The 25,437-nt window shown below is 36.2% G+C and overlaps 3 protein-coding genes and 1 long non-coding RNA gene across 12 annotated transcripts; 2 read left to right on the top strand and 2 right to left on the bottom strand.

Annotated features, from left to right (window-relative positions):
* Positions 1–1,554: 1,554 nt before the first annotated feature.
* On the bottom strand, positions 1,555–3,778 carry LOC105161938 (L10-interacting MYB domain-containing protein-like). 7 transcript variants are annotated; one of them, XM_088878584.1, is made up of 5 exons: positions 3,403–3,778; positions 2,755–2,892; positions 2,600–2,667; positions 2,308–2,515; positions 1,555–2,220 (listed from the first exon to the last, which is right to left on the bottom strand). In XM_088878584.1, the coding sequence occupies exons 1-5, from the start codon at positions 3,496–3,498 to the stop codon at positions 2,068–2,070; spliced, it is 663 nt and encodes a 220-aa protein (XP_088734710.1). In that variant the 5' UTR covers positions 3,499–3,778; the 3' UTR covers positions 1,555–2,067. The 7 variants fall into 7 exon arrangements, 4 of the variants coding, with proteins under 4 accessions (XP_088734710.1, XP_088734708.1, XP_088734705.1 ...); XR_016064650.1 differs by lacking the exon at positions 2,755–2,892 and having other exon boundaries at positions 2,308–2,492; positions 3,403–3,776; XR_016064648.1 differs by having other exon boundaries at positions 2,308–2,492; positions 2,755–3,774.
* Positions 3,779–5,240: 1,462 nt separating this feature from the next.
* Positions 5,241–6,110, bottom strand: LOC148789474 (uncharacterized). The gene is made up of 2 exons (XR_016064651.1): positions 5,776–6,110; positions 5,241–5,579 (listed from the first exon to the last, which is right to left on the bottom strand). It is a non-coding gene; the product is annotated as an uncharacterized LOC148789474 (long non-coding RNA).
* Positions 6,111–6,276: 166 nt separating this feature from the next.
* LOC105160034 (mitogen-activated protein kinase 9) lies at positions 6,277–11,395 on the top strand. Its single transcript, XM_011077299.3, has 11 exons — positions 6,277–6,943; positions 7,698–8,106; positions 8,192–8,319; positions 8,478–8,537; positions 9,169–9,318; positions 9,440–9,595; positions 9,681–9,818; positions 9,904–9,977; positions 10,385–10,483; positions 10,572–10,834; positions 10,948–11,395. Exons 1-10 carry the CDS (start codon positions 6,935–6,937, stop codon positions 10,831–10,833), a joined length of 1,485 nt encoding a protein of 494 aa, XP_011075601.1. The 5' UTR covers positions 6,277–6,934; the 3' UTR covers position 10,834; positions 10,948–11,395.
* A 2,134-nt stretch (positions 11,396–13,529) lies between these two features.
* On the top strand, positions 13,530–24,828 carry LOC105160040 (DEAD/DEAH box RNA helicase family protein). Of its 3 annotated transcripts, none has more exons than XM_011077314.3 (18): positions 13,530–13,685; positions 14,414–14,503; positions 15,225–15,307; positions 15,392–15,470; positions 15,866–16,429; positions 16,514–16,626; positions 16,937–17,171; positions 17,782–17,945; positions 18,663–18,744; positions 19,758–19,847; positions 20,729–20,962; positions 21,487–21,558; positions 21,642–21,794; positions 21,868–22,011; positions 22,626–22,784; positions 23,327–23,410; positions 23,663–24,235; positions 24,526–24,828. In XM_011077314.3, exons 2-18 carry the CDS (start codon positions 14,465–14,467, stop codon positions 24,616–24,618), a joined length of 2,961 nt encoding a protein of 986 aa, XP_011075616.1. In that variant the 5' UTR covers positions 13,530–13,685; positions 14,414–14,464; the 3' UTR covers positions 24,619–24,828. The 3 variants fall into 3 exon arrangements, with proteins under 3 accessions (XP_011075616.1, XP_020551678.1, XP_011075609.1); XM_011077307.3 differs by lacking the exon at positions 13,530–13,685 and adding an exon at positions 14,914–15,019 and having other exon boundaries at positions 14,408–14,503; XM_020696019.2 differs by lacking the exon at positions 14,414–14,503 and having other exon boundaries at positions 13,544–13,685.
* Positions 24,829–25,437: the final 609 nt, after the last annotated feature.

The raw sequence follows: 25,437 nt of genomic DNA on the forward strand, positions 1-25,437 counted from the left end.
TTTACAAGAAAATGGCCACCGATTCCATAACAGAGACACGCGACCGTTGCGACTCTAATATAATACCTTTGTCTTGTAGGAATGAGCATAAAATTTGGAATGTTTCTTTCTTCATCCATATCATATTAAAGATTTGATTTGGGTGTCCCGACGTAAGCTTGCTCACCCAATCATAATCTTGCAGAAAAGAACTATGTTGTGGTTGTTTTGTCCGAAAATATGAAGGGCATAACACCGTCAAAAAGTAACACGAAGTGTTTTTCCTCATCGGAAGACATATTGAAAAAATCTGTCTCTTCATCCCCACTACTAGAACCAATGGCCCATGATAATCCAGTATCATGAGGAAAATTGGTCCTAGAAGGAGGAGACAAGGTAGTGTTGGTACTTGATTCATCCATCTCTCTATTTCTACTCAAAGGTATTGGTGAATATTATGAAAGAAATGGAGACAACCTTCACAATTAAATAATTTGATGTGGAACTTATAGGTTAATACAAATATGAATTAACTGAAGGCACCTACCACCACTTGGGGCTTTGTGCATCCACAGTTACTACTTGATAAGAAAGAGGGTCGATGACAAAGTGCAATAAATATTTTTTAACAAATGGTTATATTGTTATGAAATAAAATATTAAAATATTTTTTTATTTATTGTTAACAAAAAATTCCCAACATGAGGAATGAATAATGAGAATAAGCACCAAAAATTGACCTGACAAATTGGATTTTGCAAATCTTCCAACAAAATTAGCCTGACCTACGTATTCATTACCTCATGCATGGGGTTTGACTTTCTTTTGTCTAACAAGTTAGTGAAGTTAATGGTAGTTTTGCTATTTGAGAAGGACCCTACGTTTACATCTGTAAATAGAAATTTAATATTTTTATTATTTTTGTTTACACAAAATCATAGTGTATATAAAAATGATTTAATAAAATGATAAATTAATATATTTATTGTGTATAAAAATGAATTTAGTGAAATGATAATTTTTATTCTGTGTAAATATAAATTTATTGTGCATGATGAAATGATAAATTTAATATAAATTATCGACAATCATAATGTGCAATTTTACTCAAAGTATGGACATCAACCTTTTTTCCGAAAATAAGTATTACTAGAATGTGTTAATCATTAAAATAAATAATTAAAACTTAATAATCTCATTATTATTTCCCATTATTATTGTGTAGAATAAATATTTATTTAAAAGTTGTTTAAATAAATTTCCCAATATCACATATTGTACAGTATTACACGAAATCATGACAACATATTTTTTTTGGTTTGAAATATGCTATTAATTATAATAAATAATTTAAAATTAATAATAATTAATTAATGTACAGTAAGGTTCAGTAAATAACTAATTTAAAGGGTCATTGTGTACTGTAATAAATTAAAATTAATCAAGCGTTCTTCTTAAATTCGTGTATAATAGTGTGTCCACAATTGTATGGTGATAACTGCTAATCCTGTTCAAATAAACCTATTATTACCCCCCCCCCCCCCAATATCATTAAACAAATGTATGGGATTACAATTAAAGATAACTACTTATATTCAGATTCCCAACTATTGCACTGTTAATTAAGAAATCCAAGTACAACAATCGACTACAAAATGTTAAAAAAACATGAACTAATGTCAATACATTCATAAATCATTCTAAGCAGTGGGTTTAGCAGTCAAGTTATCGTATAAAGAGGTTACTTGCCGAGTCTCTCAACCCACGCATGTTTGTCCGCGTCACTCATGAGAAGGAACAATTGGCGTCTAACCTTTAACACAAACTGATCTTGCGCTGCAAAGAACAAATCCCGCGGAAGTCCCTCCGTTTTAGAAAGCGCAAGCATGCAATTTTCAATATCGTCGTTGGAAATTTTTGCCAGCTTTCGAGTTTTTGCCTCATTACAAGCCGTTATGGCATCAATGCAAGTATCAATTCTATTTAAGCGATCACTTTGCCCCCCTTTCCGCTTCACTCCTCTTGGTGTTCTTAGATACTTCACAACTCCGGCGGAGAGTGCATGAGAAGGATCCATTACAGGATAGCTTACATCAACTCATCATCGCCATTGTTGTTGAAATGAGGTATGGCGGAGGAACGGGCAATATTGCTTGTGGCTACAGAAGTAGAGAACATCTCAGTACATAAATCAAAATGAGGAAGACTCTTCTTTCTCAAGCCAAACTCTCTCGGATTAGCCTGCACAATCATTGATAATTAATTGATGTATGATAAGAAATGAAAATGATTATATGTTTACAAGTAAAATGAGAAATGTACGATTACCGCTATCCATTCAGTCCAACGATCCTCACTGGCAGTGACAGTATACGTAGTTGGATCCCAACCAAAGCCAGTCCGTTTATATACCAAATCATAAAACTGACGCCAAAGCATCCGAAACCTGTTGGCCTTGCCCTTAAGTTGCGCCACGGTGTATTGTGTTCTATTACGTTCATACAACTCAACACCTATTTCACACCAAATTTGCTCACTAAATGTAAATGAGATAAGTTGTCCTTTCTTGTAATGGTCATACATCAATTTAATGAATAAAGAGACCCGTGGAAAATCCCACCTAGCATCATTAATTCTTGACCTTGGCTCCGAAGACGTGGTGCATGGCTCCTTCCTCTTTCGACTCATCTGCCGTGTTAAAATCACAACTTATGTTACTCAACATCTAAAGTAAGCAAATTAATTAATCGTATATTCTCCATAAATTGCAATTACCATCGAATAATGAGTAAGGCAACAACAAACAGGAAAAAGAACAGAGGTTCTGTTCGGTGTGAAACAGAAAGTACGTATGGTGCCTGATTCGAAATTACTTTGGTTCAGTTCTTCACATTTCGCGATGAATTTCAGTTCCTGTTTTCATTACGCCCAAAGAATGAAAGATTATTATCATCAGCTGTAAATGTTGAATGAGGATAAACAGATTACGACTAGTACAGAGATAGCTAATGGTTACTTCCCTTCAAATTTAATATCATTGATTCCTCGTACATGGTTAGACTATTCCCTCTAACTAGTTATCTAATCTGCACTATAAATCAAATCCATTTTACACACTGCAACCTCAAAAGTAAGAACATTTTTCATGAATTACACTGCAACTAAATGGGTTTTCTACAAGAGTTTCATCAATTTATCTGCACACAAAAGTTGTTGCACCATTTTCCAATTCCACTTCAAATCAGCCACAAAACAATAGAGATACAGGGCAGAACAATGTCAACAACAACTAATGAAAAAACAAGCAACAAGAAATTGAATGAATTTTGGCAAAGTCAAGCATAACAAAGTAATGGAAAAACAACTCAAATTGTGCATTGTAGATTAGGAACTTGTTATACACCAATAACGGGACAAAATTACTTTCAGAATAACAACGGGCAGACGAAATATTGTGTAATGCGAATCTGCTTCAACCACCAGCAAAACTGCTTCGATCAGCAAATTTGCTTCGACCATTTCTGAGGTAGAAGAGAGCTCACTTTATCTAGAGTGGTGAGTTTTTTCTTCCGGCGAAGGATGTTGATGTTCAAACTACAGGACTCGACGCTGGTGAAAAATGGGTTGAACATCGGACGTTCAGACAGGTCGGAGGAGGAGGACGGAGGAGGCAAGCTGGTTTTGAGAGTCTTCCATGGAAAGACATTTTGTGAGAGAAACTAACACTTAATTGATTTGAAGGCTATGACAAAATGGCGGGCCTAAGATAAAACATGGCTGACAAGTTTGCTACAATTTCAAAATATTTGTATACAAAATAGGAATGCCATAAGAATTGCATCACCAAACAAAATCACAACTATCCAAATGGTGAAAAGTGAAAATAAACTGACTGGAAACACAACCAAACGGTTATATCATAAAAAACTTACGAATGGTGATAAAGAGATAAATTTAATTATAATCAACTATATATGAAAAATTATAGCCCGAACTTGATTTGGTCGAACCTGAACTTGAATTAATTGTATCATAAGTAAAATACACTTGTCTTATGATTGATGTACAGTTCAGAAAAAATAACTAATCACAAGCACTTATTTTATGATTGGTTTGATTCTACTAAACATAATTCTTAATAATAATTTTTTCCTATATATATAGTCGGACGAGGATCATCATTAATAGAAAGCTCCAACACAAAAATTGGGTAAAGAAATATGTCATCCATGTTCAACCAAAAAAGAGCGCCAGAGAAGAGTAAAAACATTATTTATTCCAAACAGTTAATCCCATGCAGGAGTAGGAGTAGGAGTAGGACTCTAATATATATTTGTACTGCTGGCTGCTCCTAAACTTCAAGACTTCTCCAACATTACTCCACAAATTAATCATGGACGCTCAAACACCTCAGCCCTTTTCATCAGATCATCTAAACAGCGAATCCCTTTTCCACAATTCCATAAATCAAGTCAAGCAAACCACGTCTGGCAAGAACGCCATGGAAAACTTTCGAGCACTTATCTTGAAACTCGTTGAGGAGGCCCAGTCAAGCAACCCCTCAACTGCACCTGCCCAAACCCACGTCCCAAGTCGCTTAAACCAATTCTTTTCTCAATATAAAACCCCTGACCACCCTCCTTATTCTGCGGTAACGATGCACCATCATTCTTTTCTTCCACCGGATATGTGTTGTGTTTCTGTTTCTGTTTGTGGGACTTTACACTTAATTTATTGTTTTTCGTATGTCTTTCATTGTGTTTGATTTTGTTTTTGGAGTGACTTGTTTTGTGTTTTGGTGAGAGAACAATAAAGATCAATAAGAGTATATTGGAGATATTTTATGTTTTGTTTCTATGTTTAAAGTTGTATTTTCAAAAGATAAAATCGTTATCCGTTGTCAAATCATATATATTTTATGTTATATTTATATACATAAGTGTGTGTATATATATATAAATAGAAAAACACGCAAACAAAGTGTGAAAACAAAGAGACAAATATTGAGTGTATTTTGCCTCAGTGATTACCCAAAAATGAAACCAAACATAGTATTTTCATTTGATGCAAGTCATGATATTGATCGTGTTTGAAATCTTTTCATCTTCAAGTCTTTGGATTATGTTGTTAAAAAGGAGATGCTTTTCTTATGAATGTTTAGTCCCTCTAACTTGTGAATGTGCATGGATTTTAACGTTTTATGCATGGCCAGTCCAAGCATGTACGTATTAGTTCATGGTCAATTTGCAGTTATAGATCTGTGAAAAAACAGAGAACTTATGTACCATCTCCTAACCACAGAGTAAAGATCGACCTATATATATTATAAACACAGAGAGCATGCATTTTGTGTTGGAAACTTGGAATTGTTTCTAAGTGCGGTGTACGTTCTTCCTTTTACTGCTTTCAGATGATAGAAAGGGCTCTTCGAGAGTTGAATGAGAAAGGAGGTTCTAGAGAAGAATCTATATCCCAGTTTCTGGAAAAAGAATACAATGCTTTGCCATGGGCACATTCAACCTTGTTAAAAGATCATCTTGGAGAACTCTTGTGAATCTGGTGATATAGTTGCGACTCGTGGAAGTCGTGGCAAAAGATATCTGCTCAAAACAAGTAAGAGGACGCCACCACTGAGGAGGGAATAGACACGCATGGAAATGGAAATGAAAGCATGATTGATAGACGAAGAGAAACAGAGATTTTATCATCCATACAGTGATATATACTTCATCTGATTGTCCTTTACACAAGCAAAAAAAAGCAAGGATATTTATTGTGTTCTTAAGTAGATCAAACCTTAAACGTGCAATCAAGAGAAACGACGAATTTCATTCTTCACAATTTCTTTTGCAATTTCCTTGTTGATCTATTCACGGGCTTGCATTAGAAGATCCACTAGTTAGAATTTTATATATTATCTAATACAACAGATTTAAAGCAATTTTGAGTAGAATACTTGATTATGGAAACTATACGCTAATCAAGTCAAACGCGGGAGAAGATTCTTCCGCCGCCGCCGATACAGGGTAAGCTAGCTGAAGCTTATCAAAACGTCTCCACCGACGAAATGGTCAGCGGCCAGCCCACTTGCCCTATTCTCCTCCCAAAACACACACAGACACAAGGGTGTAGGGGTGTGTGTGGGCAATAACAGCAAAGGTGAACAGATAAGATAAGGCTCACATATCAAAGCACTGATGACTAATTGCATTGAATGCAAATTTTGTTGTCCTTTACTTTAACAGAGTCCAAGTGGGGAAGGTGTATATGTATCTATTTTTCTGGGCCATATTTTATTGACCATTAAAATCCTCACGCTCCATTGGCTCTTTCTTTATTTTTTACTTTTCCTCTTTTCGTGGGTTCTTCTCGACTTCACAAATATAAGTGAATACCAAGGCACCGACAGTCACAAATCACAAGCATTCATATGTCGGGATCTATATCTCTTTCATTCGCAGCTTGCATATGATCAAAATAGGTGCAGAAAAGAAATCTTGAAATCATTCTTCTTGACTATTATATGGCCATAGAATTTTGGCGGTCAATTTTCTTTCGTAGTAACTTGCTAGTTCGCAGAAAATCAGGGAAAGATCAAATCTTGAAATCGTTTAAGTATGATGTGTGGATAGACAGTATTGAAGTATTCAGTTTTCTTTAATTGTAGATCACCTGTTCTCTGAAGAGCAGGAAAGGGGAAAAGAGGGATCTTGGGATAGGGTTTATGAGTCGTTTACGGACACAAAATCTTGACATAATCAACTCTGCCCTTTTATGCATCTAAAAGACTATTTCCTTAATGTCAACTCATTTGTATGTGAAGGGGTTATTTAATACAAGCAATATTTTAGTGGGTTGTGAGAATTGCTTTCGTCCTTGCTTTTAAGCTGCCATTCTCCGGAGGCCTTGGAAAGGACATATATATTCTGTTTTCGCTTCTGGAGGAAATTTGCGAATGATTCAGGTGAGCATTTTGCTTTCTTTGATTTTTATGAGGTTTAGATAAGTTTTCTGAATTCTGGCTTAAGACTCATGATTTTTCCTTTTCCTCTTTTGCTGGGCTATCTCTCTCTCTCTCTTTTCTTTTTTTTTTTTTTTCACATTTAAGTCTAATATAAGTGAGGTATTTATACATGTCTGGTTTTGATTTCCCCTGTTGATTCTTTAGTTGTCTCCTTTGCGGTGAAATTTTTCATTGTGTTATTGCTTGGCTTTTATATTCTCATGTTTCAATATTATAAAATCTGTAGAAAATGGATCCCTGAGATTTTTTTACGGGGCAACTTCAACAAAGAAAAAGAAAAGGAATCTGGTTGAGTTTACCTTATATACAAGGACACTTGTTTCCTTGGAAGCTAGCAATTTCTGTTCTATCTGAGGGGTGAAGAAGTTGGCTTTCTTTTTGTGTCTGGTTGTCCATATAATATTTCGTTTTGGAGTAACTTAAACTAGCTAAGCAAATGAGGTTATGAAACCTTGAAATTTTCACTTCAAAAGTGAACCTCAACAAGAACATTTTTACATGACAAATAAGACTATGTCATTATAGATTGAACTCTGATGTTGGGCATTGTCACTGAAATCATTTTTCTCACTGCTTCCTGTTATTTTAATAATATCTTAGTATCAATTTCCTTCCTCTAGTCAGTATGTGAAATTACTTCATTATCTTCCTATCTAGATGCAATTCATTGCTGATATTATTTTTGGCATGTCAGAACATGCCTTTCAAGGACTTCTTCACCGAATATGGTGAAGCAAACTTATACGAGATTCAAGAGGTTGTTGGTAAGGGAAGTTATGGTGTGGTGGCTGCTGCAGTTGATACTCACACCGGAGAAAAGGTAGCTATAAAGAAGATCAGTGGTATTTTTGAGCATGTATCTGAAGCGACTCGCATTCTTAGAGAAATCAAGCTCCTCCGGTTGCTTCGGCACCCAGACATTGTGGAAATAAAGCATATTATGCTGCCCCCATGTAGGAGAGAATTCAAGGATATATATGTTGTGTTCGAATTGATGGAGACAGACCTTCACCATGTAATCAGGACAAATGATGATCTCACTCCTGGGCATCATCAGTTCTTTTTGTATCAGTTGCTTCGAGCTTTAAAATATATACATTCTGGTAGGCTTCTTTTTCAACTCATATTTCCTTAGTTTCCTTGTGGTTTTGTGCAGTTAATGTGACTTACTAGTATTCCTTTTTGCAGCAAATGTTTTCCACCGGGATTTGAAACCCAAAAACATCCTTGCTAATGCAGACTGCAAGTTAAAGATTTGTGATTTTGGGCTAGCTCGTGCATCATTTGGTGATGCCCCATCTGCTGTTTTTTGGACTGTATGTGATTTGTGTAGAGATGTGAAGGATTCACATTGAATTCTCTAAATCTTTCCATCTTTCTCTTAGTTTGCGGAGCAGTAATCTCAGTGTTGTTGCTTATTACACATATTGCTTACAATATTGTAATCTTTTACTGAAATGCTGATTATCTGTAGGATTACGTGGCAACTCGGTGGTATCGTGCTCCTGAACTTTGTGGTTCCTTTTTCTCCAAAGTAAGTTTCCATGTTTGCACTTTAGAGTTTTCAAATACATGTTTGAGCTTTGTCACTTTTGGTCTCTACTTATACCACTTTTTGTATGTTGCTGTAGATTGAACTAGTTTTCTTTGTTTTAGTTGGATGCATATATATGGCATGGTGGTTAATCTCCATCATTATCAAAATTTATCAGAAAAAAGTAGGCTTTTACCATTTATTAGGTTGTGTGATGCTTGTTCTATTCTCTCTTCACATTAGTTCTGTTGGGACTTTGCTAATGGCTCATATGAATTTTTGATTTCACTCTTGCATTTCAATGATACATTGGTCACCTGGTTTGCTGGAGAATGTAAGGGGTTATATGAGTTCTTTTGTCGGTATCCACTTTAGGTGTACTGAGTAATGTAAGCTACCTTTCTAAGATAGTCGATTGCCAGGTCTATGTATTCTGGTGGATACTAATAGCTGAAATAATCCCTGGATTTCCTACAATCTTGAAAGATCACTCTGGGGTTGAGTGTTTAGATCAGTTGCAGAAGTAGGAAACGGGTTCTTAAATCAAATTTAGTCTCTGAAATATACAGATAGAATTGTTTTTTATGCGCAAGTTATGTAGTAGATTTCCTAAAACTTGCGGTTTTTGCAGTATACCCCTGCTATCGATATCTGGAGCATTGGATGTATATTTGCAGAAATGCTCACTGGTAAACCATTGTTTCCTGGGAAGAATGTTGTCCACCAATTAGATCTTATAACTGATCTTCTTGGTTCACCTTCTGCTGAAGCCATTTCAAGGGTTTGTTCCTGTTGTAATCATTCAGCTAACTCATCTCTTAGAAACACCTTGGAGTTTCTAGAGATTGGATTTTCATGCTGCACAAACTATTTGAGTAATTGGGTTTTTCTGGTACGTGCAGATTCGAAATGAAAAGGCTCGGAGATATTTGAGTAGCATGAAAAAGAAACCACCTGTACCTCTATCCCAAAGGTTCCCAAATATTGACCCCTTGGCTCTTCGTTTACTTGAACGTTTAATTGCATTTGATCCTAAAGATCGTCCATCTGCTGAAGAAGTAAGATTACTGTAACCAAGTATTCATTGTTTTCTCACTCAATTCGTTGTCATCTCTTGACATTTGCGATTGTTTGTTACTCCAGGCATTGGCAGATCCATATTTTTATGGACTGGCAAATGTAGAAGATGAGCCGTCAACTCAGCACATTTCGAAGTTCGAGTTTGAGTTTGAAAGGAGAAAGTTAACAAAAGACGACGTGAGGGAGCTGATTTACAGGGAGGTACGAGCATCACTAGTAATGTCTTGACGCTTTTATCCTTGCATAAATTAGTTGTACTTACGTTGTATCTTAATTAAGCAAACAGATCTTGGAGTATCATCCCCAGATGCTCCAGGAGTACCTCCGTGGCGTGGACCAGATTCACTTTATGTATCCAAGGTCGGGCAATTAAAACAATCCTTATTAAGTCGGGTTTGAGATAAAAAATCCACACGCTTTGGTTATCTTTCTTCATCAAATAAAATCATCTCTGTTCACTTTCTTCTGTTTTCCTCCATTCAAGTCTGTCTTTTCTCTTATGATGGTTCCTTGGTATTTTACATCGGATATTGTCACTCTGTTCAATCTTTTCATATATGCTTCCATTCGGTTTATGCAAAGAAGAATGTTGGATCATGACGATTGCCTACTTGTGCAACATCTGTTTATTTTCATTTGCTTCAACCTCATTACTTTACCATGTTATAATACAATCTGTTTCACTTCGTGAGTTTATCTGTTGAAAGTGAATCTGTATTCCTTTCCTATCTAGTCGGCCCTCTTAATCAAACCTTTTGGTGTTTCAGTGGAGTTGACCAATTTAAGCAACAATTTTTCCGTCTGGAGGGACAGCCGGGTAAAGCAGACAAGCCTCCACTGAGAAGGCGCTATGCCTCCTTGCCCAGGTGAGGGGTTTTGGAATCGATTTACAGGTTGTTTATTTGATTTTCTTGGTACATCAATAGCTTAACAGCCATCACTGTTTGCTTGCAGGGAGCGGGTCTGTGGGCTCATAGATGAGGATCATGACCAAAATAGTGATTCTACAAATCAAACAGTGGCTGCTATTCCACGGCCATGCCTTGTCAGCCCAAAAAAGTCATTGGATGTCAAAGCATCAGAAATTAGTAATACAGGCACAAAAGCAAAGAGAAATGATTGCAGGAAATCAAGCTGCAGCGCGCGTTGCTTGTTAAGAAGTGATAGCATTAGTGCTTCGAAATGTATTGGTGTTGAAGGAGCAGAGTACTTGTGAGGTTAGCTGTCCTGTCTACTATATAAGATTAAAATCATAGTGTTATGAATCGTCCGTTTTTCTGAGATTTGGATCTTGTTACTGATAAACCCTTCTCTATTCTTGTGTGAGCAGGTGTAGATGCTCTCAAACAGTGGAAGAAGTTGCTTCATTCCCTTATCTATATTTACCAAGATTCCAGGTAGAAAGATATCTGTGAGACAAACATGCTCGAGATTCTTGAGCTATGCCTGGCACAATGTTTCAAGCTTTCTTTTCTTGTTTCTCTTCTCTTCATCATCTTCTTCTTGCTGTGAGCTAGACGGTGTGTATTTTATGTAATTGTGTGACAAGTTTACTGTTGTAATCACCTAACATTTGTTTGGAAACATGCATTCAGTTGTAAGTTCTTAATTTCTAGTTATCAAGACTTGGCTGAGGCAGACCCAGGAATAGCCATTTCGCTGTCGCCAGCTAACTCGTTTCAAGAACATGGGTTGACTCTCTTTCTAAGAGCAGGGAAAGAACGAGTACAGGAGCCAAAGGATAATTTGTGTATATTTATGAAGTTCATTTGATTTCATCTGATTTTTCCATCATGTTTCAATATCCAGGAGTGGATAGAGTCAAATAATTGTAATAGTTTACATGGTTTAATCAACGTAATATGAATAAACAATCAAGATAAGAATTTAGAAGTCACATATTAATATCATTTTAACCATCTTTATTTTAATATAGAATCTATATTTTCATACATCATATTAACAATTTTATTGAAATTATTACATTTCGTTCACAAGAGATATGAAAGATCAAAGATAATAATTATTTTGGCTCCATTTACTTTCTCGTATGGATTAAATAGGTGAAAGAAGAAATTGGAATTAAATGTATGATAAAAAAAATTTAGTTAATAGTAGGGAGTTTGTTTAATCTCACTATCATCTTAAACTAAAATATGAAATAGTGACTAATAATTTTAGTATATGATGAATTTTTAAAATAAATACATTTAATTGTAGTGAATTTTAGAATATAACAATAAAATTCATATTCATTAAATTACATTAATCTTACAAATGGAACTCACATAAATAATGTTATAGCATTATGTAGGAGTGAGCAATAGGTCTAGCTTAGACTCGGACTAGAATCTAAATTCATTTGGTTTGGGGTGGGTTTTGAAGTCTTAATCCGTTCTAGTGTTCAAAATTTGATTCGAACCCAATCATATATATTTTATATTATATATGTGAATGTATATTTAAAGAAGAATGTGTATATCTCATTTATAGTTACACATAATACATAGAATTAGTAGTTTTATAAATTAAAATAATAATATAAATAATTTATAGAGATTTTAACTTATATACAACACATATTTTAAAATCTAAAAACATGCATATATAAATGTAAAAACACAATTGACATTCCAATAAAATTATTATCTCATATTCATAAAGTTATGAGGATATTATTTTTTAAAAATTATATTTTTAAAATATTAAACTCGAATTCATTGGGTTGAACCTGCTAGATCCCATGTCTATGGCAAGACGAATTCCAAATTCAAAAATTTCTTAATTGCTGGGATCCAAAATTTTGGCAGACCCATTCCAAACCCATTGCCATTTCTACTAATAGCAGTGTACTCAATTTCGCCATTGAGACTTTGACCCACAAAAATGTTCCTTTTACATGGCATTTGTAGTAAATTTTATTTCTCATTGAGATATCAAAGTTTAGCTTCACATTATCTAGGCGACTCAAAATTATGCACCCCTAACAATTCATGTTACTAAGCAGAACCAATTTTCGAAAGTTGATCTTATTAGGCAGAACCAAATTTCCGCACATGAACGATCTTATTTCATGCATTTAATCCAGGACTCGTACGAGCTTATGTTTGTTAATTGTATTGATTAAAATAAATCGAGTCTTTAATTGAAATAAGATGCTCTATTCGGGTCTAGAGTTCAACTAAAAATCAACATTAGATCAATTAAAAATATTGTCCTTTCCGCCAGAAATCCAATATCCAATACTATATGCATTCTAAATTCCAATGAAAAATCGAAAGAAACTCATAAAATTAGTGAATGTAATGGCGTTTGGAGGCGGGTTTGTGACGATCAGCAAAATGAGCAGTCTGCAAAAAGCAAAGCTCAGCCCAAAAATAGGCCAAGAAAAATCTTTACTTTCCACTGGAAAAAACCCATTTGAAAGCACGAAACCCGTACTATGATGCCATTATTGATGTCAAGGCTGGAAATTTGCAGGGCAGCCCGCAGAAAACCTGCAGGTATTTTCAGAGCCACGAACAAGGAATTTGCTCAAGCTCTCCCCTTTTGCATTTCAGCCCATATCTCTTTTACAAAGTAATTGCTTGAAATGGAAGAAAACAAAGAAATTCAGGCGACGGACTGAGGGGGTGTTTAGAGCGGGATTTTGATGGTGATCGAGATGCTGAGGAGGTGGCGCAACCTAAAAAACCCTAATCACTTGTGGGTGTTCAATGTGTGTTCTTGGGCTTGTATTTATAGAGAGTGTGATGTGAACGGGATAATTGCTTGAACATCCCTATACTCAGTGCTATTTACTTTCCCTCTTGTCCCCTTTAGGGGCAATCTAATAATTTTGTGAAAAATGGGTTCTTTTTGCTAGTTTCTGAAAGAATAGGGGGTAGTTCACAATTTTCGAAAAGATATATTTGCTCTCAATTTGAACATATTAAACGACTGCCCCATTTCTTTGCCGATTCTCAAACCCGTTATCCTCCAGGCGAAGTCCCTCTCAACAGTCATTTGAGCTTCAACAGAAGGATTTATTTCTGAACTCTTGGCTGCCACGGCGATTCTGATATTTCTGTGGGTTTTTTTTTCTTCTTTGATGTGCCTAATTGAACTCCATTACTGAGTATATTCATTCTTCATTTTGCATGACTTGCTTCACCTTCGCTGAATTTATTTACCTGCGGAAAATTGCTACTCTTTGGAGTTGTTGCTGACTTACCATGTGTTATATCAGCAATTATCATATGAAATGAGCAGCCTTTGCTCTGAGTTTTACTTTTTAGTGATCTTTCTGCAGTACCAAGTTGTTTCAAGAGTGATCAGGGAGGAGCAACTAGGCGGACCATAGTTGCAATTTTATGTGTGGTTTGCCTGACTACGCAAACTGGGACCTGTTACATTTTCTGGTTACACCGTCCATTTATAGAGTTCTTTATCTAACTTTTCTTTGCATCCGAAAATCTTGGTTCATCTCACAGCAAAGGGTACTGCAGATAGCATCAATACTGTTTGCCTGATTGAGTCCAAAGAATTGTGGTTGAAGTTTGCCGACTGAGGTGTATTGACTGTTTTATTTGTAATAAGCTACTAACGACAGCTGGCTGTCAATTTTACTTGTGTTTCCTATCCAATTGAGTTATGGGTTTGGATTTTGTATGCTTTTTCTGTGGCGGCTAGTGCTGATATCAGTAAATGCTGCCTGTTTTTAGTTTCTGCTAAGTCAATTTATCATTTTGGTTTGTATGTTTCAGAATAAGCTCTGCTCCATTTCATTGTAAAGTGACTAAGACAAGGTTTTACAGGTTTCATGGCTGTATCATCTAGGCAGCTATTTCTAATGCTGTAATCCTTTTATGGCAGTGACGACATTAGCTGTTCATATGTGCAGCATGGTATGGGTGTTCACTATATTTCACTATGTTTTGATGCATATGTCCATTAATACATGAAATTATAATAAAACAGAGAACGGCTCTAATGTATTTCACTGTTATAGTGAGGACAGGAATAAGTTAATGGTTAAAATTGTGAACATTTATCATAAGTTGGCTATGCATGGATAAGAAACAAATATAATCTGAAAATATTTCATTGTTGGATAACAGTGCAAGGAATTCAAGACACCAATGCCAATATCTCAATATTTATAAATAATCAAATCATGTTATTGAGAAAGTTCATATCTGAGATTTTCTTGGACCTCCTAACATTTACAGTTCTTAAAGCTAGTGTTACCTTATTGTTTAAATAATTTTCTTTTGGCGTAGTTAAGAAGAATATGACATGGAGCCTCATCTTGTAGGCCATTAGTCTATCCATAGAAAATGAGAATAGACCATATTGGGCTCCAAGCAGATTGTTCATGTATTGCATCGGTGCTCAACCAAGCTGAACTTAGCCTGAAAGAGGTCAATATCACCTTGTTAATGTCCTTAATAAAATAAACTCTCAGTTTGATATCATAATGAAAAGGATTCAGTAATTACTTTGGATACTACTCTCTGAGTTTGGTTCTATTTTGATTCAAATTTTCTTATGAGAATTTTCAGTTGGCTCTCTGCCCAAGCTATTAAGTAAGCATCACAGGTTCCAAAATAAAAATCCTTTTCTCAGGGTTTCGGTGAGAAATGCTTGCGACATGCTGTAAATTTTGAAGCCGAGAGAGCATACAGGAATATATTCGGCAGAAGGCTGAGGTATCATTGACTTTATTAAGTTATATTTATACCTTTTAATGATCTAGCATGGATATCTTCTGAAATTTCTGCAATTCTATGCAGGTTTTGTTTATCATCAGGCTTCCGATCAAAGCATAAGTTTCCAGAAAAGTTGTTGAAGGGTGTTGATGGTTGTGAAAAGGTAAGTGTCTCAAAGCAGTCAAAGATGCTAGACAAGGTCTGGCAATTCATAGCATGTACACATATAAAGCTTATGTAGCTTGATAATGCGCTGACTTAATCACTTTGACCTATTGCAGCACTTGTTTTAAGTTTTTCCCATTTTCAATGACTTTCTTTCTGTTGCAATCTATGTAAATAAACCGGGTTCTTGCTTCGTGATATTTGTATTTGCTTGTTGATACTGTTCTTTCTGTATAGATAGAAAAGTCACAGGACTTTGTTTTTGAATAGTGTATATAACTAGTTATGGTAGTGAAATGCTCATTTGGGGTGTTTGCTTTGAAACCTTGGAAATTTGGTTTTTCCTACTATGGTGGGGGTTTCACATGGTCTTGCAACTTGATTTTCTTGTAGGAATCGGCTTTTATGGGCTACAGTGGTCTTGATGAATTAATTGGCAACAGTAGATCTAGAGAAAAGTTCATTGAGAATCTTAAAGGCGAAAATTTTGAGTTTGATGCCGCCTTGGCATGCAAACAATTCCCTTCCATTACCTTGGGTTGCTTCCCAACCGTGGAATTGTATGATGGACCTGCGTGCTATTCTCAAATCACAGAATCACTGGTGCCTCAAATTCTTGGAGGAAGTATTCCCAGTCATATTGATGCAAATTGGGTGGATCCAAAATGTTTGTACCAAAATCTGCAGTCTATATATTCAGAGATGTCGAATATGAATGCCCCTTATATCCTGGAAGAAAAGGTCGACCAATGTTTTATTCATTCTCAGTCACCTGATTGGAAGATGGAGACAAGAAATGCTTTACAACTGACTGCAGATAAACCTTGCAGCAATGCTGGCTCTGTGACCCAACAAACTGCAACCTCAGTGGCAGAAATTCTTGATAAACATATCAACTGCTTAACTGGGCTGACCAAACGCCAGCTCAGTCAGCTAGAAAACTGTGGTTTTCACACGGTGCGCTATCTAAAGAAATACTTGGAGACCATTGCATTTCATTTTAGATGTGGATGTCTGATGGATCTGCTTGTCTGCTTGTAGCTGCGGAAACTGCTACATCATTTTCCTCGCACCTATGTCGATTTGCAGAATGCTGAGATGGAAATTGATGATGGACAGTACTTGATCTTTGTGGGGAAAATAATGTCATCAAGGTAAAGCTTCTACTGTTCCTGATTTATCTATCTCGTCCTTCATATGAAGTATTTATTGTTGAATATGTCTACTCTGCCTTTCCAGTTATGGTGCTCCAACTGAAACTGAACTATTTTCATAATTATGATGTAGATTTAGTTTGTTAACATTGTACTGTTTATTAAAATCAATGCTGCAAACCACATATCTCTCTGTTTGTTTTGTTTTTCTTTTTGTTATTATGTTATTTAATGTACCACACATTTTTCCATAAAGTTCTATACCACAGTGCTAAACTTGATTTTTAATGCTGCAACCATTTTCATTCAGAGCAATCCGGGCTAGTTCTTCATTCTCATTTCTGGAGGTAGTCGTGGCTTGTGAGGTTGCAGATGCTGACCCAAATCCTGAGTGCACGCCAAACAAACTTGAAGAAAGACAGAAAAGGACAATATATTTGCATTTGAAGAAGTTTTTCCGTGGTACCCGCTTCACATGCTCACCTTTTCTAAGAAGTATTCAGGAAAAGCACAGGGAGGGAGATATTGTCTGTGTCAGTGGGAAGGTGGGTATTCTTAAATTTCAATATACTTTTCTCCGTTGAAGCTCTTAGAGTAGCAAACTTTCTGTTGCACATGTTGAATTCAAATTAGTTAAATGATGAATTTTGTGAGAAATTGTAGTTATTGGTCAATTATAAAGTCTTGTGGGAGTTGATGCCCTCTGATTGAGAAGCTAACTGGTGCTTGAGATGAAATACATCTATAATGACTTTGTTGTCTGTTAAATGGGGAAGAAGATCAAGGGTATGGTGGGTCAATAGTTCTACTTTCCAAACATTTGAACTTTCCATATCTTGCAAAAGTTAGAAGGGTGGCTAGATCTTAAGCTTATTCCAGTGATTTGCATGGGCTGGTTGTTTTATATGTTCTATAAACACTTTCAGACACAGTCATGACTTATAACTTTTGATACAGCTGAGTTAGTCCCAGCAAGTCTTATAACAGAAAAGACACATTTGTTTGATTTTGTTTCATGTTTTGTTGTTTCTTGTAGAGGTCTATTTTTCTTTTCAGTCTTTTAATTTTTCCTTTTATCCTCTCTTTCTGTTTGATGGCTTGGGAATTATTTCTCAATAGTTTTGATTGTTATGCATAACTTATGAATTTTCAAAGGTGCGGACAATGCGCGGTAAAGATCACTTTGAAATGAGGGAGTACAATATCGACGTGCTTAAAGGTGAAGACGACTCATGTGTTTATCCAAAAGGGAGGCCTTATCCAATATATCCTTCAAAAAAAGGTCTTAACCCTGAGTTTCTTAGGGATATTATTTCAAGGTTTGCATCATGAACCATTATCTCATTATCAACTTTTCTATGTGGCTAGCTTCCACTTATCTATCCTTAGGTTGGCTACTTGTTTGTCGATTGCAGTTGGTGTTTCATGATTTGTCTTAGCTTCCACTTTAGTTTTCTTGGCATTTCTATTTGTCCTATATAGTACAGCAGGAGTAATATATGCCTGGTAAGTGGTCAAAATTTGGACTTTCTAGCCATTATTTTGCTTATAGTTTCAGGAACTAATTTGATTTATAGATGAGACTCAGATATTAGTTGAGAAATGAATCTAGCCATTTTAAATACTTAAAGATTGCGAAAAGGAGAAGGATTCTATTTTCTGAACTAGGGATTTATTAATTAATGGAACTTGAATTTTTGACTCCTATGGTAGTGGACAAATCAAGGATTTTTAATTGTGGTGTTATTGAAGTAACGAGGAGTATCCATATAACCAGTGACGGGGATAATAAACACCTATTGCTGGATTCCAGTTTGTCCCTACATGGCATCCTGTTTATACTGTGTCCAATGATCATATGTTGATGCTATATCACCATGTGCATAGTGTGTTCAATGGCCTTCTATTAATGCTGCTTTTGCAAAGATGGTAGATATGGCAGTAATGTTTCTTGAGTCTGTTGTTTTAAAAATATATGCTTATTTGGTTAAAATATGTGTTCATTCTCTAATGCAGTGGTCTTGTGCATTTTTCAGATCTTTAAAGATATTGCCAGTCGAACTTGATCCTCTCCCTAAAGATGTTACTCAGGATATATGCCTTCCATCCCTTTCTGATGTACGTAAGCTGGCTTTATATGTACATTTTTTCTCTTTGTTCGTAAATATTACTGAGTGGTGTTTCTAGATGAAATGATATCACACTTATTGCCATTTGGGGCATATCCTGTGTCTTTCTTTTTCTTTTTTTTTTAAAAATAAATAAAAAATATACGAAAGCTGGTACCTTTTCTGATTGGTGCATGCAAAGAGATCATCCCTTGTATGCTGTTGATACTAATTCGGCACCACACATTCCCTTGGTTGTGGAGTTGGGATGCTAAAAGAACCAAAAGCCATAAAAGAGAATTAAAGCTAGGTTAATGGCATTGTGTCTTTATGGGAGATGGTACTTAGGATTTTGGACTTTTATTCCTATCTGACATATGCAAACTAGCTTTAAAGTTTGTTTTAGTTTTCAAAGTGTATCCTTCAGCTATCAACTGGTGCTTCATGTAGCTGTCCTGTTATTTTCTTGAATTCTTCCCCCATTTATAAGCTAGTAGGTGTTTCAAAAGGGGCAAAATAATTATCTTTTTTCCGTCTCCCTCCCTGTCACCTGTTGCAGCCGCTTCAGTTCATTGCTCCTGCATATTATATGAAGGTGATATATCATCATCAGGCTTGGGCGATGACTTTATAATAATTACACATGATCATTGGTGAATGAACAGGAAGTATAAACCATGCTTTGCAAGGGGTCAAGAACAGATGTGAAAATCACTAGCTTTCTCGGTTTTAGCCCTGGTGATGATGTTTGTAATTATAAATGCTACCCTACATTATGGAATCTGTTATTACTCCTCTTGAAAGAAACAACAAAATCAGGATAGACCTATTTATGTGTTAAGTTGCCAACCTCTTCTGGAGATGCTTTTACCTATTTGATTTTTAAATTTGCTAGTTCCGCTCACTCCATCAAATTTTATTTCTATGTAGCCTCATAAGCACATGTGCATGAACTGCCATCCCCCTTAATGCGTAGATACTCTTGGAAATCCTAAGTTCCTTTTTTTTGGTAAATGACCGCAGGCATATATTGGAATTCACCAGCCAGCTAATTTGAACGAGGCTGATTTAGCTCGCAGAAGGCTTATATTTGATGAGTTCTTTTATCTTCAGGTAATGGTGACAGGTTGTTTTATCCATTTCTAACTGTTTGTCACGGTCACTACTGAGCCATGTTCTTATTGGTTTATGCTAAAGTCTGTATTACTGTCTCGCATAAGATGACGGAATTTGGAAATTGAAAGATATCCGAGGACTCAGTTGCTCCATCTAAGTTATCATCGATCTCAATTAGATCTCTAAATGAATCAACAGAACCCTCTTCATTTTAGGTCTAAATTCTTCAATGCGAAAATGTATCAACCCTTTTCTATCCCTATCTTGAAATTGGATTGATTGATTTGAATTCAGAAAATTAGGAGTTCATAAAAAAATTCAGATTAGAATATACCACATTCAAATTAATGGCATTATTATTACTGATCGGTAAAATCCATATCTGTAAAAAGAGAAGGGGGAATTTTTTTTTTTGGTCAATAATTCATTCAGTTCGGTTATTTCTCAAAAAGAAAACGAAGAAAACAGAGGATCTGTTGAATTTCAAGTATTCAGTTTCACCAGTAAAATAAGGAGAGACTTACTTAACATTTGGAATTACACAAAAAAGACTCCTCATCTCAAGAGAGGTTTGCGAAAAATTTTGGGAAAACGTCAATTACTGCTGGCTTTTGGGTATGTTCTCACATCTGTTATTTTCAAAAGGATCACTAGTCCAGCAGAATTAATATGCATGAGTCAACCAAGTACATAAACTTGATGAGTTGGATGCAATAACGTAGTTCTTTATGAAATGTTTCTTGCTATTCTTTCTGCCCTTTGTATAGATCTGTTAAAGCCTACTTCAAACTCTTCTGCTGATATTGATGCACAGCATTATTTGGCCATCTGTTGGCCAGATTATTGTAATATATTTCTCTTAAATGTTTACCTCTCAGTTGGGAAGGTTATTCCAAATGCTTGAGGGTCTTGGTACAAAGGTAGAAAAAGATGGATTACTGAAGAGGTACACGAAACCTGAGTTGAACACAATATTTATGGAAGAATGGTCAAGTATCACCAAAACATTCATGAAGGTTCTCCCATATACACTTACATCCAGTCAGCTGCGTGCCACTTCAGAAATAATATGGGATCTAAAACGACCAGTTCCAATGAATAGACTATTACAGGTTTGGACTTATCCTTTTCATTGAAGTTAATTTTTTTGTGTTCCTCTTCTGATTCCTGAAATCCTACTCCCTATCTATAAGGGCACTGATCCCACCATTAAGGTAGGTTCTGCACTTTTTTCTATTTTACTGTTCTGATCCTAAAATCCAACTTCCAGTCTTACGGCTATTGAACCTGCCTCTAAGGTAAAGGAAATGGTTTACTTTGTCCAAGCATCTTACATATCTTGGGGTTCAAATATCATTTTGATGGGTAGCTAGGCTCAATATTTTGATGCTTCCTAGTTGAGCAGTTAATATTCAATCTCCTGCCTTACTTTTTGCCTTTTCCCGTTGTAATCCTAGTCAAGGCAATTCCTCGTATAGTTAGATACGAGGCTTGCTGGCATCTGAGGGTAAGTGAAACTGTTGCTAGATGTGAGACCATTTGCTTAACTATCACTTAGTAGCCCTTGGCAGCTATAAGGTCTGAAGGATTCTTGTTTGTCTCTTTTCTCTTTCTTCCTTTTTCCTCCCTTCATCAGGGTGATGTTGGATGCGGTAAGACTGTGGTAGCATTTCTAGCATGCATGGAGGTAATTGGCTCCGGATATCAGGTGATCAATTACTGCTTTTACTTTATGTTTAGCATTGCTTACTCAAAATTAAGTGTATGTTTGACTGTATTACTTACCACCAGGCAGCTTTTATGGTTCCAACTGAGCTTCTAGCTTTCCAGCATTATGAGCATCTTCTTGGATTACTTGAGAAAATAGAGGCGACCAATGAAAAACCTTCTGTTGCTCTGTTGACAGGCTCTACCCCGTCAAAGCAAGCCCAACTTATTCGAAAGGTAGTAAGGCCACATTGTCCTTGTTTATTCCTAGCATATCAATGTTTTCATCTTATACTAACTGTTTTCGTAGGGTCTTCAAACTGGAGATATCTCTATGGTCATTGGAACTCATACTTTAATAGCTGAAAAGGTGGAATTTTCAGCTTTGCGTATTGCTGTTGTTGATGAGCAACATCGTTTTGGTGTCGTTCAAAGAGGACGCTTCAACAGCAAGGTAGCTCTTGGCTTCCGGACTATGTGAAACGCTTGCTGGATTCATAGAATATAGGCTGTGTGTATATATGTCTTTGTTTATGAGGAAACAACTTATTTTGCTAGTAGAAATTGAGTTCCCCGTCCTTTCTCATGTTAACCTAAGTTTTGATTGTGATACCAGTTTTCTAGTTTCCAATGTAAAACTGGTGCACTGATTCTAGAGCTTGAGATCCGGAATGAGATTGCTGCATAGGTTCTTTTTCTTGTGAAAGAATGTCAATCACTAATCAGAATCAATCTAACCTTGAAAGATCCATCTTTATTAATTTCTAATTTTTTTTTATGTTAAGCATTTATAGAGGAGCTATTATCGTAAAAATCAATTTACAAAATCTGAAAATGATGTGCATGGCCTCTTATATCATTTATTTGTTTCCCAGGGTGCGGTGGCGTGGGGGTTAATTCTGGGTACTATGATCTTAGTGTTTATTTTCATGTGTTCATTCCTCTATCTACCCTCTTTTTCTTGATAACAGAAAAAGTTATTCTGTTTCTTGATCATGTTGGATGTTCTGAGAAGTCGACTTATACTATATAATATTCATGCTTTTGATAAAGCTCATAATTTTGCAGTTATATTTTAACAGCATAACTTCCCAACTGGTGTCAACTAGTTCAAATAACTCTGCAAAGAATGATGTTGCCATGGCTCCACATGTTCTGGCAATGTCTGCAACACCAATTCCAAGATCACTTGCCCTGGCTTTGTACGGAGACATGTCTCTGACTCAGGTATGTGGGTCTTTTGTCTGGTCTGAATCATCAATAGCTGTTACTGATTTCATAAATGCCTGTGAAAGAGCTATCATTTCTCTAAACTACTTTCATTGCTCTTTATTAAGGGATTAACATGGAAGATGTAAACCTGAATCTGATTCTACTTGTGCACTAGCTAGTTCTTATAGATACATTTATCTAATGTTTTAATAACGAATTCTTAAGGGCCCAAGGAAGATGTTTCTTTTGTTCCTTAAATTCTGGCAGAACAGTGCATTGACTGTGGACGGTGCTTGTATTTTTGCATTTGAAGAAACTTGTTTCCCTGGTTTAATTACCTTCCTATACATTAAAATAAAATAGAATAAAATACTATAAATTGAATTGGTCAATAAGGAGCAGAGCGCTGTGACTATAAAATTTTAGTTTCATCAGGAGTTTTTACCTGATGATTTTATGCGTATTTGATTTGAGCACTGCTTACTTTTTTTCATTTCACAATTCTTATATATGATGGTGAATGTTTATATTTTTGTCATATGTCATGAACCTGACAGATTACTGATTTACCTCCGGGAAGAACACCAGTTAAGACATACATTATTGAAGGAAACGAGGCTGGGTTTGAGAGGGCTTATCAGGTAAACTCTATAACACAATGACATTCTTCAACATGGAGCAGATTTAAGTCTAAAATAGTACAAATACCTTAATACGCCGTGGAGTATGTGTTATTAATGCTAATGGATGTGGCTATGTGCTACCTCTCTAATTGTTGTAGAGGACATTAGTTTCTTATACAAATATCTTTAGTGAGCCTGGCACCTTTTCTTCACTCTTACTGCATTCATTTTTCTGGTCATATTAGACATTAAGTGGTTTAACTATTGCAGATGATGTTGGAGGACTTAGAAGCAGGAGGGAAAGTATATCTCGTCTATCCTGTAATCGAGCAGTCTGAACAACTGCCTCAACTCCGTGCTGCTTCAGCTGATCTTGAAACTATCTCGACGAAGTTTTCTGGTTATAAATGTGGACTGTTACATGGAAGAATGAGAAGTGATGAGAAGGAAGAAGCTCTGAGGATGTTTCGATCTGGAGAAACAAATATATTGCTGTCGACACAAGTAATTGAGATTGGGGTCGATATACCAGATGCATCCATGATGGTTGTAATGAATGCTGAGAGATTTGGGATGGCACAGCTGCACCAACTTCGAGGTAGAGTCGGACGTGGAGAGAGGAAATCCAAGTGTATATTATTAGCATCTACTAGCTCTAGCCTAAAACGATTGAAGGTGCTGGAGAAGTCATCGGATGGTTTCTACCTAGCAAATATGGACCTTGTCCTTCGTGGACCTGGTGACTTGCTAGGTAAAAAACAGTCAGGTCACCTGCCAGAGTTTCCTGTGGCTAGGTTAGAGGTAGATGGGAATATTCTTCAGGATGCACATCATGCGGCACTGGTGAGTATGAAAATTCATTCCTTGGTTATAAAGTTTCACATTATGGGAAACTTTTCTCCAGATGCTGGTCTTCTCAATACTTGGTGGATATATTTTCTTCAATTGTTTCTTCTTTTCTGATATTGTTTGCTGCAGACACCAAAATTATTTATGAACTTTCTCTATTCTTATTGCACCCTGATGACACTATAGCTCTACGCATGGTCGTCCTCCTTCTCCTAATGTGGAAAAAGTAATGAAGAATAAAAGCAATCTGTTGTAATGAATTGAATTATATGTTGTGGTTGCAGAAAGTCTTGGAAACTTCACATGATCTGGAGAAATTTCCGGACCTGAAAGCTGAGCTTAGCATGCGACAGCCGCTGTGTCCTCTAGGAGATTGATGCATCAGGTACAGCTTCACCACCATGTTAAACTGTAGGACATATGTTGTACATAATAGTAAAGGAAGAAAGCAGACGAGTATACTCTGTAAATTGTTTGTATTAGCAAGTGGAAAGAGCTTCAAGATTACTGGTTATATCTGATGCTAATGGATTGTATGTAAAATTGATGAGAATTACCATTAGTGTGTGTTTGCCCTCAGCCTCAAATGTGGGGTGTGCTGTTTTAGTTTTACCAATGGCATTGGTGCTTTTCCAACTCACCCTGTCTTCCAATCCATTTTGAAGTAACACCACCCACCCACACACACTCACAAAAGTATAATATGGATGGGTAAATAAAATGGGTCAAAACCACCAACCTACCCGAGCTTATTCAGCAATATTGGGTCTGGTCCGGGTCGTGGTCTCTTAATTGTGTTGAAAGCATGTTAAAAACACACAACTTTTTAATACCAACATCAGCATTATTAAAGTGTAAAATTCAGCAGCTATGGAGCAAAAATGCGATATGGCTTTGGCAAGGTTAGAAGAAGGTATCGACTATTTGTCTTGTGCCGTCAACCGAAAATCACGCTTTTGAGCTGCCTGATCAAGCAAAGAATGAAAAATCAGGAGGACCCACTTGCCATCCACTGGCACTACAGATGTGAGCTGCCGACTGGCAAATGAAAACTGTGTAAGACCATGGCATTCAATGTGGGCCCCGGTGTCCCTTACCTTGTTGTGAACATGGACCCACATTAATGTGTGTTTCTATTCTACGGGTTATAATATTATATATATACACACACCCTTCCCTGTCTCGTGAAATAGCAA

Source organism: Sesamum indicum, linkage group LG1 (assembly GCF_026168435.1).
Source record: "Sesamum indicum cultivar Baizhima isolate 11 linkage group LG1, ASM2616843v1, whole genome shotgun sequence".
Classification (NCBI taxonomy): domain Eukaryota; kingdom Viridiplantae; phylum Streptophyta; class Magnoliopsida; order Lamiales; family Pedaliaceae; genus Sesamum; species Sesamum indicum.

What these genes read in the sequence shown, in the direction of transcription:
- LOC105161938 (XM_088878579.1), bottom strand. Translation starts at nt 3,498, where the DNA reads ATGGTCGAAGCAAATTTGCTGATCGAAGCAGTTTTGCTGGTGGTTGAA. An exon ending in GCCTTACTCATTATTCGATG is followed by an intron (nt 2,668 to 2,754) that starts GTAATTGCAATT and finishes TTAACACGGCAG; the next exon opens with ATGAGTCGAAAGAGGAAGGA. An exon ending in GTTGGACTGAATGGATAGCG is followed by an intron (nt 2,221 to 2,307) that starts GTAATCGTACAT and finishes ATGATTGTGCAG; the next exon opens with GCTAATCCGAGAGAGTTTGG.
- LOC105160034 (XM_011077299.3), top strand. An exon ending in CATCTGCTGTTTTTTGGACT is followed by an intron (nt 8,320 to 8,477) that starts GTATGTGATTTG and finishes GATTATCTGTAG; the next exon opens with GATTACGTGGCAACTCGGTG. An exon ending in CGCTATGCCTCCTTGCCCAG is followed by an intron (nt 10,484 to 10,571) that starts GTGAGGGGTTTT and finishes GTTTGCTTGCAG; the next exon opens with GGAGCGGGTCTGTGGGCTCA.
- LOC105160040 (XM_011077307.3), top strand. Translation starts at nt 14,936, where the DNA reads ATGAGAATAGACCATATTGGGCTCCAAGCAGATTGTTCATGTATTGCA. An exon ending in GTGTTGATGGTTGTGAAAAG is followed by an intron (nt 15,471 to 15,865) that starts GTAAGTGTCTCA and finishes ATTTTCTTGTAG; the next exon opens with GAATCGGCTTTTATGGGCTA. An exon ending in CTTAGGGATATTATTTCAAG is followed by an intron (nt 17,946 to 18,662) that starts GTTTGCATCATG and finishes TGCATTTTTCAG; the next exon opens with ATCTTTAAAGATATTGCCAG.